Source organism: Rhinoraja longicauda, chromosome 25 (genome assembly GCF_053455715.1).
Source record: "Rhinoraja longicauda isolate Sanriku21f chromosome 25, sRhiLon1.1, whole genome shotgun sequence".
Taxonomy (NCBI): domain Eukaryota; kingdom Metazoa; phylum Chordata; class Chondrichthyes; order Rajiformes; family Arhynchobatidae; genus Rhinoraja; species Rhinoraja longicauda.
In genome coordinates this window covers 91,583-108,156 of record NC_135977.1, presented here as the reverse complement: position 1 = coordinate 108,156, position 16,574 = coordinate 91,583, and the positions used below count along the sequence as shown (strand labels likewise).

The 16,574-nt window shown below is 48.4% G+C and overlaps 2 protein-coding genes across 2 annotated transcripts in view; both read right to left on the bottom strand.

Moving 5' to 3' along the window:
• LOC144606040 (scavenger receptor class B member 1-like) overlaps positions 1–10,267 on the bottom strand; it is a 39,850-nt gene extending 29,583 nt beyond the window's left edge. The window contains exons 1-2 of the mRNA XM_078421826.1: positions 9,867–10,267; positions 7,514–7,637 (exon numbers count right to left, since the gene is read on the bottom strand). Of these exons, the coding sequence (XP_078277952.1) occupies positions 7,514–7,637; positions 9,867–10,267 (525 nt within the window). The remainder of the gene's footprint in view (positions 1–7,513; positions 7,638–9,866) is intronic.
• A 1,020-nt stretch (positions 10,268–11,287) lies between these two features.
• LOC144605641 (scavenger receptor class B member 1-like) overlaps positions 11,288–16,574 on the bottom strand; it is a 43,998-nt gene continuing 38,711 nt past the window's right edge. Inside the window, 1 exon segment of the mRNA XM_078421085.1 lies at positions 11,288–12,127. The gene's annotated coding sequence lies outside the window, so the exon portion shown is untranslated.

The window sequence follows — 16,574 nt, the reverse complement described above, 5'->3', positions numbered from 1 at the left end:
GGGCAACGCACATTGCCGCACTGGTGGGTAAGGCTAAGCAGCGCCTTTACCACCTTAGACAACTGAGGAAATTCAGAGTGTCGCTGAGGATCCTTCATTGCTTCTACTCTGGGGCTGTAGAGAGCATCCTGTCCGGCAACATTACAGTCTGGTTTGGGAACAGCTCTGCCCAGGACAGGATGGCCCTGCAGAGAGTAGTACGTTCGGCAGAACGCACCATGGGAACTACACTCGTCCCCCTGCAGGACCTATACATCAGGAGGTGCAGATCCAGAGCAAGCAAGATCATGAGGGACCCCTGCCACCCCAGTAACGGACGGTTCCAGATGCTACGATCAGGCAAACGCCTCCGCTGTCACGCTGTGAAAACGGAGAGGATGAGACGGAGCTTCTTCCCACAGGCCATCAGGACTGTCAACTTTTATAACCCCAGAGACTAAATTTTTGTCGACACTTTTTGTGCTATGTTTAGTAACTTATTAACTTTATTTATATGCTGTAACTGTAATTCTTTTTGTGCACAACCCGCAGGCATTGCCACTTTCATTTCACTGCACATCGAGTATGTGTATGTGACAAATAAATTTGACTTGACTTGACTTGACTTGACCTGCAGATTAACTTTTTGGGAATCCTGCACCAGCAATCCCAAGTCCCTTTGCACCTCCGATTTCTGGATTCTCTCTCCATTTAGAATATAATCTACGCCTTTATTCTTATTGCCAAAATGCATGAGTCTGCACTTTGCTGTACTGAATTTAATCTGCCACTTCTCTGCCCACTCTCCTAACCTGTCCAAGTCCAGCTGCACAGTCCCTGCTTCCTCCTCACTGCCTGCCCCTCCACCTCCCTTAGCATCATCTGCAAACTTTGCCACAAAACCTTCAATCCCCTTATCCAAATCATTAATATACAACGTGAAGAGAAGTGGCCCCAGCACCAACCCCTGTGGAACTCCACTGGTCACTGGCAGCCAACCTGAAATTACCCTCTTTCCCTTCTGCCATCAAGCCAACTCGCAATCCATGCTGGTATCTGCCCTTCAATACCATCGTCCCTAGCAGCCTGACGCCTTATCGAAGGCCTTCTGAAAATCTAGGTAAACAACATTTACAGCCTCCCCTCAAAGAACTCCTGCAAATTCATCAGGCAAGATCTTCCCTTCACAAAACCATGCTGACTTTGGCCTTTTAATCGTGAACGTTGATAGGGTCAGGCTAACTGGCCTCTGATCGACTCCCTTCTTGTACAACGGGGTGATATTCACAAATTTTCAATCTTCAGGATCCATTCCTTAACTCTAGAGATTCTTAAAATATCACAGCTAATGCCTCCACAATTTCTGAGGCCACTTCCTTCACAACCATGGGGTGTAGTCCATCTGACCCAGGTGACTTATCCACCCTCAGATCTTTCAGTTTTCCTGGAAACTTCTTAGTAACCGCCACTCCACTAACTTCCACCTAGGACTCTCTTGGATGGCAGGCACACTGCTGGTTTCTTCCACTTTGAAGGTGCCTGGAACACGTTGCCAGGGGAGGTGGTAGAAGCAGATATGATAGCAATGTTTCAGAGACATTGAGATGACAATGAACAGGCAAGGAAAGGAGATATGGTGTGCAGATGGAATTAGTTCAGCTTGCCGTCTTCGGCACTAAACAAGCACGAGCTTTGATATCAAATGAGCAATCTAGACTTGGAACCCACCGATGAGTAGGCTTGTGATAAAGTTTGATGTGACCTCAAATTCGATTAAACTTTATGCAGCACTTTACAACTCATCATTAATAGCTGCTTTATGCAATATTCAGATAACAAGCAATTAAAGCTGCTCATGGTACGAAGTTTAATTACCATGAACAGTGAATTTTCTAATTCAGGCAACCTTTACCTCCTGTGTTCCACTCTCTTCCTCCATTAATCTACATCTGGTCCTCACATCCTTCTCTTCCCCCACTAACCCCAATCATTATTTTTTGTTCCCTCTCCCCAACTGACTCCATCTTGCCTGCCTATCACCTCTCACCCAACTTCCTCGCCCACACCTGGTTTCACCTGTATCATCTTTCTCCTGTTCATCCAACTGACCCCTAATAGTTCATCCAACGATCACCTTCTGACCCCCGTCTCACCCTCCCCCCCTCTCTTCTCCACAACGCCTGTCCACCATCGTTCCAGATACCGGTTTCGACCTGAAACGTCAACAATTCCTTTGCCTCAATTCCTTTGCCCCCACAAATGCTGAGAAACTTTAACATGGGTAAGTCCGCCAGGCTGATGGGAACTATGGTAGATTATTGTTGGAGTCTTGGCAGAGATCTTTATATCTTCTTTAGATTCTGGGAAGGTCCCAGAAAACAGGACAATAGAAAATGTTACCCCTCTATTTAACAAAGGCAACAAGGACAAATCAAGACATTCTCAGCTGGTGAGCCTTACATCGATCATGGGGAAAATAATGGACGATTACTGACATTTGGAAAAGCATGTACTAGTGAGGAGGTTAGCACCACTTTATGCTTGGTGAGTGGTCTCACAAACTAGAATTTTTTGAGGAAGATGATTGAGGGCAGTGGATCTTGTCTTCAGTGACTTCAGTGAAGCATTCGACAATGGTTCTCATGCTAGGCTGGTCCAGAAGATCAAGTCACATGGGATCTACGATGAGCTGGAATGACGGATCCCAAATTGCCCTGACCATAGAAGATAGAGGGTAATGGTGGAAGATGTATCTCTGCCGGCAGGTCAGTGGGGCCTGTCTGTGGGGCCTGTCTGTGGGGCCTGTCAGTGGGGCCTGTCTGTGGGGCCTGTCTGTGGGGCCTGTCTGTGGGGCCTGTCTGTGGGACCTGTCAGTGGGGCTTGTGGGACCTGTCAGTGGGGCCTGTGGGGCTTGTCAGTGGGGCCTGTGGGACCTGTCAGTGGGGCCTGTCTGTGGGACCTGTCTGTGGGGTCTGTCAGTGGGGCCTGTCAGTGGGGTCTGTCAGTGGGGCTTGTGGGGCCTGTCTGTGGGACCTGTCTGTGGGACCTGTCAGTGGGGCCTGTCTGTGGGACCTGTCTGTGGGGTCTGTCAGTGGGGCTTGTGGGGCCTGTCAGTGGGGTCTGTCAGTGGGGCTTGTGGGGCCTGTCAGTGGGGCCTGTCAGTGTGGCCTGTGAGTGGGGTCTGTGGGGCCCGTCAGTGGGGCCTGTCTGTGGGGTCTGTCACTGGGGCCTGTGGGGCCTGTCTGTGGGGTCTGTCACTGGGGCCTGTGGGGCCTGTCAGTGGGGCTTGTCAGTGGGGCCTGTGGGACCTGTCAGTGGGGCCTGTGGGACCTGTCAGTGGGGCCTGTGGGACCTGTCAGTGGGGCCTGTGGGACCTGTCACTGGGGCCTGTGGGGCCTGTCTGTGGGGTCTGTCACTGGGGCCTGTGGGGCCTGTCTGTGGGGCCTGTCAGTGGGGCCTGTGGGGTCTGTCAGTGGGGTCTGTGGGGCCTGTCAGTGGGGTCTGTGGGGCCTGTCAGTGGGGTCTGTCAGTGGGGGCTGTGGGGCCTGTCTGTGGGGTCTGTGTGGGGCCTGCCAGTGGGGCCTGTCAGTGGGGTCAGTGGGGCCTGTCAGTGGGGCCTGTCTGTGGGGTCTGTCACTGGGGCCTGTGGGGTCTGTCTGTGGGGCCTGTCTGTGGGGCCTGTCAGTGGGGCCTGTCAGTGGGGTCTGTGGGGCCTGTCAGTGGGGCCTGTCAGTGGGGTCTGTGGGGCCTGTCAGTGGGGTCTGTGGGGCCTGTCAGTGGGGCCTGTGCGGCCTGTCAGTGGGGCCTGTCAGTGGGGCCTGTGGGGCCTGTCAGTGGGGTCAGTGGGGCCTGTCAATGGGGTCTGTGGGGCTTGTCAGTGGGGCCTGTGGGGCCTGTCAGTGGGGTCAGTGGGGCCTGTCAATGGGGTCTGTGGGGCCTGTCTGTGGGGCCTGTCTGTGGGGCCTGTCTGTAGGGCCTGTCAGTGGGGTCTGTGGGGCCTGTCAGTGGGGCCTGTGGGGCCTGTCAGTGGGGCCTGTGGGGCCTGTCAGTGGGGTCAGTGGGGCCTGTCAATGGGGTCTGCACCCAGCAGTCAGTGCTGGGGCCCCGTCGTTTGTAATATTTATTAATGGTCTGGATGGAAATGTAGATGGTCTGATTACGGTTTGAAGGGTAGTTGTGATTAGTAAGGAATATTATCAAAGGACACAGCAGGATATAGATTTGTTAGAAATTTGAGCAGGGAAATGGCAGATGAAATTTAATCCAAACAAGTGTGAGGTGTTATAGTTTGGGAGATGTAAGATGGTTAATTGATCAATAGATCAGATTTAATGATAACTTCAGCCAGGGCACCTTCAATTTCCTCTCTAGCGATACAGCATGGACGAAGGGTGATTTAGAAGGCTTTCAACACATTCGCCTTCATCAGTCAAAGTACTAAGTACAAAAGTTGGGAGGTTATGTTACAGTGTACAAGACATTGGTGAGGCCACATTTGGAGTATTATATCCAGTTTTGATAACTGTTATAGAAAAATGTTGAGCTGGAAAGGGTACAAAGAGCATTTACCAGGATGTTACCAGGACTTGAGGGTTTGAGCTGTAGGATGAGGTTGAGCAGGCTAGGACATCCTTGGAGCACAAGAGGATGCGTGGTGATCTTATAATGGTGTATAAGATCAGGAGGGAATAAATAGGGTTAATGCATGGTCTTTTACCCAGAGTGTGGGAATCAAGAACCAGAGGACATAAGTTTAAGGGGGGGGAGGGGGGGGAGATTAAATAGGAATAGGTAATTGAGACAGGTACCATCACAGTGTTTAAAAGACATTTGTCCACGCACATGGATAGGACAGGTTTAGAGGGATATGGGCCAAACACAGGCAGGTGGGACAATAGACAATAGACAATAGACAATAGGTGCAGGTGGATGAGGTAGAGGGGACTAGTCTAGAAGAGGCATGTTGGTCGGCATGGTCTAGTTGGGTCGAAGGGCCTGTTTCCGTGCTGTATGCCATCTCCAATCAACACTGACAGAATCATTAACAGTGACCTCTACTGACAATAAACCCTAACAAGTACCAACACTAGAAGTCAAGAAGCAAAAAACAAAAAAAAGCAACTGCAGGAAACCAACGACTGGTTACACCAACGACTGCACCTCCACACACTCCTCTGTCAAGCTCCTCAAGTTTGCGGATGACACAACCCTGATTGGACTGATCCAGGATGGGGAGGAATCTGCCTACAGAGGGGAAGTGGCACAGCTGGCGTCCTGGTGCCATCGCAACAACCTGGAGCTCAATGCTCTCAAGACAGTGGAACTAATTGTAGACTTTCGAAGAGATCCCCCTCCCCTCCCCCCACTCACCATCAACAACACCATAGTCACATCTGTGGAGTCATTTAAGTACCTTGGAACCATCATCTCCAGGGACCTTAAATGGGGGGGCCCACCATCGACTCCACAGTCAAAAAGGCCCAACAGAGGATGTACTTCCTACGGCAACTGAGGAAACACAATCTGCCACAGGCAATGATGGTCCAATTCTATACTGCTATCATTGAGTCCGTCCTCACCTTCTCCATCATGGTCTGGTTTGGCTCAGCCACCAAGCACGACATCCGGAGGCTGCAACGGATCGTTCGCACAGCTGAGAAGGTTGTTGGCTGCAACCTTCCCCCCATTGACGAACTGTACACTGCAAGGGCCAGGAAGCGAGTGGGCAAGATCATCTCTGACCCCTCTCACCCTGGCCACAAACTCTCTGAAGCACTTCCCTCTGGAAGGCGACTCCGGACTGTCAAAGCAGCCACAGCCGGACATAAAAACAGCTTTTATCCACCAGTGATAGTTCTACTCAACAACCAAAGTTAGTCGTCTCTTTTTTGCTCTGGTTTATTTTCACCCACATGTTTAGACCGTAATGTTGTATCCTTATTGTTTTGATGTGGTTATGCTTTATTCTTAGTTGCTAACTATATGTTTGTGTTGTAATTTGTGAGCGGAGCACCAAGGCACATTCCTTGTATATGCACATACTTGGTCAATAAACTTATTCATTCATTCATTCAGTCATTCATTCATTCATTCATTCATTCACACCCAAATTAAACAAATGAAATGACCTGTATTCTCAGTAGGTGAAGTAGCATCTGTGGAGAGAGAATCAGGCAGCATTTCAGATCATTCTCAGACTTTGATGTTGCTTTGCCCACAAAACTTAATTTGCAATATTTTGCGTTTTAATCAGAATTCTGAATACTATTATCTGATCTAATCTGTTGGGATAAGTCAAGTCAAGTCAAGTCAAATTTATTTGTCACATACACATACTCGATGTGCAGTGAAATGAAAGTGGCAATGCCTGCGGGTTGTGCACAAAAATAATTACAGTTACAGCATATAAATAAAGTTAATAAGTTACTAAACATAGCACAAAAAGTGTCGACAAAAATTTAGTCTCTGGGGTTATCAAAGTTGACAGTCCTGATGGCCTGTGGGAAGAAGCTCCGTCTCATCCTCTCCGTTTTCACAGCGTGACAGCGGAGGCGTTTGCCTGACCGTAGCATCTGGAACAGTCCGTTATTGGGGTGGCAGGGGTCCCTCATGATCTTGCTTGCTCTGGATCTGCACCTCCTGATGTATAGGTCCTGCAGGGGGACGAGTGTAGTTCCCATGGTGCGTTCTGCCGAACGCACTACTCTCTGCAGGGCCATCCTGTCCTGGGCAGAGCTGTTCCCAAACCAGACTGTAATGTTGCCGGACAGGATGCTCTCTACAGCCCCAGAGTAGAAGCAATGAAGGATCCTCAGCGACACTCTGAATTTCCTCAGTTGTCTAAGGTGGTAAAGGCGCTGCTTAGCCTTACCCACCAGTGCGGCAATGTGCGTTGCCCACGTCAGATCCTCTGCGATGCGGACTCCCAAGTATTTGAAACTGCTCACCCTATCCACAATAGACCCATTTATCTCCAGTGGCGTGTACGTCCTTGGATGTTTAGCCCTTCTGAAGTCCACAATCAGCTCCTTTGTTTTAGTGACATTCAAGAGGAGGCTATTGTCCTGACACCAGAGTGCCAGATCAGCCACCTCCTCCCGGTAGGCCTTCTCATCGTTGTTGGAGATCCGGCCCACCACCACAGTGTCATCAGCAAACTTGATGATGGAGTTTGAGCTGAACCTGGCCCTACAGTCATGTGTGTACAGGGAGTACAGTAGGGGGCTAAGGACGCAGCCCTGGGGGGATCCTATGTTCAGGATGAGGGAGCTAGATGTGTGTTCCCCCATCCTGACCACTTGGGGCCTGGCAGTGAGAAACAAAGCTTTTCACTGTCCCTCGGTACACGGGACAATAATAAACCTGAACCCGAGTCCCAACGTTCTCTGACATCTCACCTAAATGGAAGAAAGAAATCTCCTAACAGCTGAAGCTCGTACATCTCGGGGAGTCACTGAAGCAATGCTTGCTGTCAGTGAATTATTCTCTCCCGCTGAACCAGTCCATGAGACCAGAACCATGTCCTGTTTCCTACCTTAATAACCTGTTCCCGGATAATGAGCGGCGTGGTGAAGAGTAAGACCAGACCGACAGTGGCGAGTAGCAGCCCGGCCACTAACAGGTGGACCATCCTCTGCCGGACAACGGTCATCCTGAAACTTCCAGAGTAGCACGTTCACAAACAATGTCCCCAAACACAGGAGCTCTGACGGAGAGAGTTGAGACAAGTCAATGACTGAAGAGAGTTGGGACAAGTCAACGACTCTCTGAAGGAAAGAGTTTGAACAAGTCAGTGATTGATCAGTATAAATTAGACAGCAACTGTTATGAACAATTAATGGCGGTTATTTAATCATTGATAAAAATCTTATGTTCATAAATTATACAGTAAAGTAGCAGCAGCTCCCCCCTCTTACCACATCACATCCGAGCGATGCATCGACCCCAAGCAACGCGGGATTGTCACCACGCTCAGTGTTCAGGGAACAGTGAACCCAGCTAGCAGCTGCCCCTCACTTCCTACCATCGCAGCCAAGGGACTGCAGTTAATATCATCCCTAGTCATTGGACAATCGCTGATTTAGTGATACAGAGTCTTACCTTAATGGTGGGTAATCAAAGCCTGGGTAAACATGACAAAGCTGATGTAACCTGAGTAAAGGTTAATTGCAGATCTTTGCAGTATTCTTGTCTTATAATCTATTTAAATGATTCAGCACAAATTTTTACACAATATACATTAAAGTCATAAGTGATAGGATAGGGTCATTCGGCCCATCGAGTCTACTCTGCCATTCAATCTTAGCAGATCTACCTTTCTCTCCTAACCCCCTTCTCCTGCCTTCTCCCCTTAACCCCTGACACCCGTTCTAATCAAGAATCTATCTATCTCTGCCTTAAAAATATCCATTGACCTCCACAGCCTTCTGTGGCAAAGAATTCCACAAATTCACATTTCCATCCTAAAGGAACATCCTTTAATTCTGAGGCTGTGACCTCTAGTCCTAGACTCTCCCACTAGTGGAAACATCCTCTCCACATCCACTCTATCTAAACCCTTCACTATTCGGTAAGTTTCCATGAGGTGAATGATTTATTGGCCAAAGTTACAATTGTGCAAGACATTGATGAGACCACTGTTGGAGTAGTGTGTGATGTGTTGGTTACCAAATAGCTTGAAATCACGTAGGCATAAATAAAGGGCGTCCTGTTGAGAATCGGCTAGGATGGGCACTGCAGGGCTGGAGAACGATCAGGCTGGAGGCTGTGGAGGGGAGACCGCCTGAAGTGATGTGGTCTGTAATGATATGGCAGATGGTGACCTTATGAAGATGTAATACCCCAATTCTTAAATTCTTTCCATTGATCAAAAAGCCAAGCCTGCTGTTCACTTTCTATTGACCTGCGTTGCCTCCTTCTATGACTTGGATTCCTGTTGATCAACATTCTCTCATTCTCTGCTATTTTTAATGCATACTAGAACAGGGTGGACCCATTGGGCCCAAAGCTCTCCTGCATTGGTCTAGCACCCTCCCCACTCCCCCCCCCTTCCTCTCCCCCTCCCCCACTCCCCCCCTTCCTCTCCCCCTCCCCACTCACCCACTCCATCCCATGGCTGGTCATGAGCTGAGGCTCACTGCCGTTTGCACCATTGCAAAGTCGAAATATCATAAGTCGAAATATCTGGGCCCAGCCACCCTCTCACAACTGACGACACTCACCCACTCCATTCCCCTTCAGCCCCCGTTAAAACTCCCCGGGGCCAGGGGCGGGCCAGGGGGGCAGGAAAGGGGAGAGGGAGCCACTCATTGCGGCCCCGGGTGACAATCGCGACGGCCAGCAGCAGGAGAGCTTTTGTCAACCCCCCCTCATTGGCCGCCACTCCCAACATTCAGGCGGGTCCCACCCCCCTCTGAGCGGCAACCCTCCCCAACTGCGCACGTGCTGATCCAGTGGCCATCTTATGTAAGTATTAGATCAACAAGCCCCAACTGCACAGTCGCGGCGCATTGGTTCCTGATGTGATGTCGAGCACGGCTGATGGGCAGGGCAGGTAGAAGAGGGATTTTTAAAGTTTAAAAAGTGAAAAACTTTTAAAATATAGCAACCATTTGAACCGCAGGACAATGGTGATTAAGGTGGTGCTAAAATTGTCGTGCTATTGTGTACTGTTTTGGCTGTATTTCTGGAATGTACTAAAATGCAATATATACTTATATTGTGGCGGATCAGGCTTACATTTGTTGGAATTAAATTCCATTTGCCAATTAGCCGAAGGGCCCCTCCTCCAAAACATCTCCAGTCCATTGCCTCCACAGATGCTGCCTGATCTGTTGAGTTCCTCCAGCACTTTGCATTTTTTCCCCTCAAGATCCCAGCACCTGCACCCTGATGGCTCTGAAGTAGATAAATATTTGAAATTTGGGGAATTGAGGCTGATGAGGGGCAGGTAGGCCGAGGTCATGGCGAGGGGCAGGTAGGCCGAGGTCATGGCGAGGGGCAGGTAGGCCGAGGTCATGGCGAGGGGCAGGTAGGCCGAGGTCATGGCGAGGGGCAGGTAGGCCGAGGTCATGGCGAGGGGCAGGTAGGCCGAGGTCATGGCGAGGGGCAGGTAGGCCGAGGTCATGGCGAGGGGCAGGTAGGCCGAGGTCATGGCGAGGGGCAGGTAGGCCGAGGTCATGGGGAGGGGCAGGTAGGCCGAGGTCATGGCGAGGGGCAGGTAGGCCGAGGTCATGGCGAGGGGCAGGTAGGCCGAGGTCATGGCGAGGGGCAGGTAGGCCGAGGTCATGGCGAGGGGCAGAGCAGAGAATGCCTGTCCATGTTTTGTGTTTACATTCCACAATAATAATTAAAGCATTGAAGTACTTTCACATACAAATCTACACAGCGATCTCCAGCGATGTTGCCTAACCGCCAAGGTTGTGTCTATCTGTAGAACTTGTGTTTGTTATGATGGACCACATTATTTTTTTTAAGTAATTTTCTTCAGAATATTTTAATTTAAAAGTTAGCAAATGGTGCATGGAGCAATCTGCATAAATGAGCATAAAAAAGCTACTTCATACATCTCTGCCGAGGAGAATCCAATGGTTAATTTGTGCTCATTAAACTTCACCCATTTAATCACTTTTGTGAACTTGCAATAACGTGAGGCCTAGTAATAGCTTTATACCGAGTCAGTGAAACACCCAAATCACGTCACTACATGTAGGAGCCTATTATTATTGCATATTATTATATTACTTTGTACCCTGCTGTAATTTTGGACACCAAGAGGTTAATATTATGCTCAGGTCTGTACTGGGAGGTGCCATGGACAGGACCAGGTTAATATTATGCTCAGGTCTGTACTGGGAGGTGCCATGGACAGGACCAGGTTAATATTATGCTCAGGTCTGTACTGGGAGGTGCCATGGACAGGACCAGGTTAATATTATGCTCAGGTCTGTACTGGGAGGTGCCATGGACAGGACCAGATTATGCTCAGGTCTGTACTGGGAGGTGCCATGGACAGGACCAGATTATGCTCAGGTCTGTACTGGGAGGTGCCATGGACAGGACCAGATTAATATTATGCTCAGGTCTGTACTGGGAGGTGCCATGGACAGGACCAGGTTAATATTATGCTCAGGTCTGTACTGGGAGGTGCCATGGACAGGACCAGATTCTAGGTATAACTTGCTTAACATTTACATAATGGTTTAATGTGATGTCAAAAAACCCGTTGACAATAAGGCCAGCAAGAAGAATCTTAATTACAGAAGCTTGCTAAAATAATAAGATTTTAATAAGTCATAAGTTATGTAGGGATGACAATAAGATATTAGATTTTTACCAATCACACAAGTTAACAAGTCACATTAAGTCAAAGACAAGAGATATATCAATATATTTTATTGCAACTTCAAATAAACGTCTAACTACTACGTCGTGAAGATCTCTCTGTTGCTATTTGCGTAAGAAAGGTATCTGCTCCCGTTTCTACGTGAAAGGTAAGCTGAAGACGAGAAGCTAGCCGTTACACTTAATGGACTTAAAACGGAAGTTTCATCCGTTTCTGGTAGCAAAGAAATCAAAAGAACATTAGAAATGGTACCTGGACATTTCTACTCATGGGTGATGTCACCTCAACCTCCAAGGTGGGTCTTATTCTAACTATCTACACCAAAATATATTACTCCTTAAAAGCTGTACAGTAGCCTTGCAGGTTTGTTTTGAACAGTTGACAAATGCATTCTCGATCAAGTCAAAGGGATGAAGGTCATCTGGTTAATACTTGATAATGTTATAATGATGCGACCATAATGTAATAAATGATAAACAACAACTTCAGTGAATCCTCATTGGATGGTTTGTCCACATTGAGGTGTTTCAGCGATCGGGATACAAAGAATATGCAAGTTGGCAGAGAGGAAACATATCTCTCTCACGGGTTATGTGTGTTACATAAATCAAAGAAAACATTCAATGCAAAATACAAAGTGAATATCTAAAATTAGTATTTAAAAACAATAATTAAAATTCAGTCCATCAGGTATCTAGCTGGTCCAAGCGAGGTGTTTGCAGCTTCAGCTGGTACCAGCAGTGATTGTCCAGAAACTTCCTGACTGACTGTTGCAATTCCAGACACTTTCTCCTTGTGTGGAACCTAAACATAAAGTAAAGTTCAGTCAAAGTGTCGCAATAAATGAGGGGCAGTCACACAGCAACAAATGCACTGGATGTTCAGTTATACTGATGAAAACAATTCAGTCTAGATTTGAAAGTATTGCATTAGTTATGACTTTAAAGATAGTGAGCAAGGAGGTTCCACTGCAGTTGTACAGGGCCCTGTTGAGACCACACCTGGAGCACTGTGTGCAGTTGTACAGGGCCCTGGTGAGACCGCTCCTGGAGTACTGTGTGCAGTTGTACAGGGCCCTGGTGAGACCGCTCCTGGAGTACTGTGTGCAGTTGTACAGGGCCCTGTTGAGACCACACCTGGAGCACTGTGTGCAGTTGTACAGGGCCCTGGTGAGACCGCTCCTGGAGTACTGTGTGCAGTTGTACAGGGCCCTGGTGAGACCGCTCCTGGAGTACTGTGTGCAGTTGTACAGGGCCCTGGTGAGACCGCTCCTGGAGTATTGTGTGCAGTTTTGGTCTCCTAATTTGAGGAAGGACGTTATTGCTATTGAGGGAATGCAACGTAGGTTCACCAGGTTAATTCCCGGGATGACATATGATGAAAGAATGGATCGACTGGGCTTATATTCACTGGAATTTAGAAGGATGAAAGGGCATCTTATAGAAACATATACATTTCTTAAGGGATTGAACAGGCTAGATGCAGGAAAAATGTTCCCGATGTTAGGGGAGTCCAGAACCAGGGGTCACAGTGTAAGAATTAGGGGTCGGCCATTTAGGACTGAGATGAGGACAAACTTTTTCACCCAGACAGTTGTGAATCGGGTGGCACGGTAGCGCAGCGGTAGAGTTGCTGCTTTACAGCGAATGCAGCGCCGGAGACTCAGGTTCGATCCTGACTACGGGTGCTGTACTGTAAGGAGTTTGTACGTTCTCCCCGTGACCTGCGTGGGTTTTCTCCGAGATCTTCGGTTTCCTCCCACACTCCAAAGACGTACAGGTTTGTAGGTTAATTGGCTGGGTAAATGTAAAAATTGTCCCTAGTGTGTGTAGGATAGTGTTAATAGTGTTTGTGTGCGGGGATCGCTGGGCGGCGTGGACTTGGTGGGCCGAAAAGGCCTGTTTCCGCGCTGTATATATATGATATGATATGATATGAATCTGTGGAATTCTCTGCCACAGAAGGCAGTGGAGGTAAATTCACTGGATGTATTCAAGAGAGAGCTCTTAGGGCTAACAGAATCAAGGGATATGGAGAGAAAGCAGGAACAGGGGTACTGATTTTGGATGATCAGCCATGATCATATTGAATGGCGATGCTGGCTCGAAGGGCCGAATGGCCTACTCGTGCACTTATTTTCTATGTTTCTACTACCTGTGAGAAATCAAGAATTAATGATAATTGTTGATTCAGATATTTTGAATGAAGTTGCAAGATTTATCAGAACATAATCAGGAAAAGGTTGTAGCCCATGTCAGTTACATAGCGTTATTCAACATGTTAAACATTCAAAGGTGTCTGCTTCTCTTTAAAGATTATTCGATCTCAATTCAATGCAATTAACCGGAGGCTATTTCATTCGTGGGCAATGATTAATTAGTTACAGCCATCACATTACATTCTAATTTTCACACTACATATCCATTATTTTAATCAACCCAATGTTGGCGATGGTGGAATTGAAGTGAGTCATAAATTATGCACCAGGAGACTGGGATATAAAAACTATGAAAGAGTAGACAGTCAGAACCTTTATCCCAGGGTTGGATTCTCCAAGACCAGTGGGAACAGCCATAAGGTGAGATGGGAAAGTTTAAAGGAGATATTTAGGGCAAGTTTTTATTATAGAGTACGGGGTCCTGCAACAAACACATTGCCCGGGGCGGGGGTGGAGGCAGATACATGGCCCGGGGCGGGGGTGGAGGCAGATACATGGCCCGGGGTGGGGGTGGAGGCAGATACATGGCCCGGGGTGGGGGTGGAGGCAGATACATGGCCAGGGGTGGGGGTGGAGGCAGATACGATAGTGGTGTTTAAGAGGCTTTCAGATAGGCCTTCAACATGGTCATCCCCACCAAGCTCATCACCAAACTCCACCATCTAGGCCTCAGCTCGTCATTATGTGACTGGATCCTGGACTTCCTGCTGGAACGACCGCAGGCAGTGAGAATGGGCCCGCACCTGTCCTCCACTATCACCCTGAGTACCGGCACACCACAGGGCTGTGTTCTGAGCCCCATGCTCTACTCCCTCTTCACACACGACTGTGTTCCTGCATTCGACACCAACACCATTGTCAAATTTGCAGATGACACAACGGTGATCGGGCTGATCACCAACGGGGATGAAACAAACTATAGAGCGGAGGTGCAGAACCTGGCGGACTGGTGCTCGGATAACAACCTGTCCCTAAATACCACCAAGACCAAGGAGCTGATCATCAACTTCCTTAGGTCACATAACGGGGAATATGCCCCGATCTCTATCAATGGGGACAGTGTGGAGAGAGTGTCCAGCTTCAAGTTTCTGGGCACTCACATTTCGGAGGACCTAACATGGTCCAATAACACTGCTGCGCTGGTCAAGAAGGCACAACAAAGACTGTTCTACTTAAGAACACTGAAAAAGTCTGGTCTACCCCAACAGCTGCTGACGACCTTCTACCGCTGCACCATAGAGAGCATCCTAACGCATGGCATCCCTGTGTGGTACCTCAGCTGCACGGAGGCAGAAAGGAAAGCTCTACAGCGGGTAGTCCATAGAGCTCAGAGGGCCATCGGAACACAGCTACCAGACTTGGAGGGCATCTACAACACACGATGCCTCAGAAAAGCCACCAGCATTCACAAAGACTCTTCACACCCCTGCAACAGTCTGTTCGAACTCCTTCCATCGGGCAGACGATACAAGGCCTTCTACGCCCGCACCTCCAGACTCAGGAACAGCTTCATCCCCAGGGCCATAGCTGCTATGAACCGGTCCTGCTGAGCCGGATGGCCACAACGCATAGATCAACTTGCACTTTACCCTGTCCAAAACTGTTACAATTGTTTCGTTTCGTTGGGTTGCTGCTGTCTAAATTACCTAAATTATTGCATCGTATGGGAGGCGCATTCCCAATCTCGTTGTACCCCTGGGTACAATGACAATAAAGATATATTGTATTGTATTGTATTGTATTGATATGGAGAGATATGGATCATAGATAGGCAGATGAGATCAGTTTAACGTGATATCAAGCTTGGCACAATGTGCTCTGAAAGGGCTGTTCCTGAGCTGGGGAAGTTCGCTACACAAACTACCAGCTCAGTCTCTGAATCTGTGAAGCAACGTGTAGTGATTGCAATCTGTGATTCTAAGGAGTCAGTGGCTAAAGTTCAACTAATGAATATATAATTAACAAATCAATTATGTGGCTCAGTGTCAATGGTTGGGGGGGGGGGGAGATCAATTTGATCGCAATAATAATGAGGGCAGAGATTGGGAAAAAATGCAGATCACTGACAGTAATGGCCAGGAAAATCAAAGACAAGGCAACAGTAGAGGGGCAGTGACAGGGCCGGCAGTACCTGAGGTGAGGTATGTACGGACAGGGACAGGGCCGGCAGTACCTGTGGTGAGGTGTGTACGTCAGGGACAGTACCTGTGGTGAGGTGTGTACGTCAGGGACAGTACCTGTGGTGAGGTGTGTACGTCAGGGACAGTACCTGTGGTGAGGTGTGTACGTCAGGGACAGTACCTGTGGTGAGGTGTGTACGTCAGGGACAGGGCTGACAATCCTTCTGCAGTGATGTGCCCAGAACTGCAGTCAATCCTCCAGTTGGATCTAAGCCATGGTTTTAAAGGTTTACACATGGGAAGTGCTGGCAATGTGGTCAGCACAGATGGCAGTAGCAAGGACGCAGTGGGCCAAGGAGCTTGCTTTTGTACTGTTTGACTCTACGACCCCACAGCTTTTATGGTCTTTTCAACGTCGCATTGTCAAACACTGGGAGCCCTGTGCAGTTCTGGGCGCCCAATTATAGGAAGGATGGGGACTGGGAACATTCTGCCCGGATTAGAGGATATTGGCCAGTAGGAGAGGTTGTACAAACGTGCAAGGGATACACAAAAGGCTGGAGTAACTCAGCGGGTCAGGCAGTATCTCTGGAGAAAATAAATAGATAATATTTCGGGTGGAGCCCCTTCTTCAGACTGAGAGCCAAAGGGATTGTGTTTTTGGAGCATCTGAGGTTGAGGGAAGACCTAACAGAAGTAGATATTATGAGGCTCAGACATGGTAGTCAGATCCTGCATCTCAGGGTGTAAATATCAAATACGAGAAGACATGGCTTTAAGGGTCTCGGCCCGAAACGTCACCCATTCCCTCTCTCCTAGATGCTGCCTGAACCGCTGAGTTACTCCAGCATTTTGTGATACCTTCGATTTGTACCAGCATCTGCAGATATTTTCCTACACAGACATAGTTTTA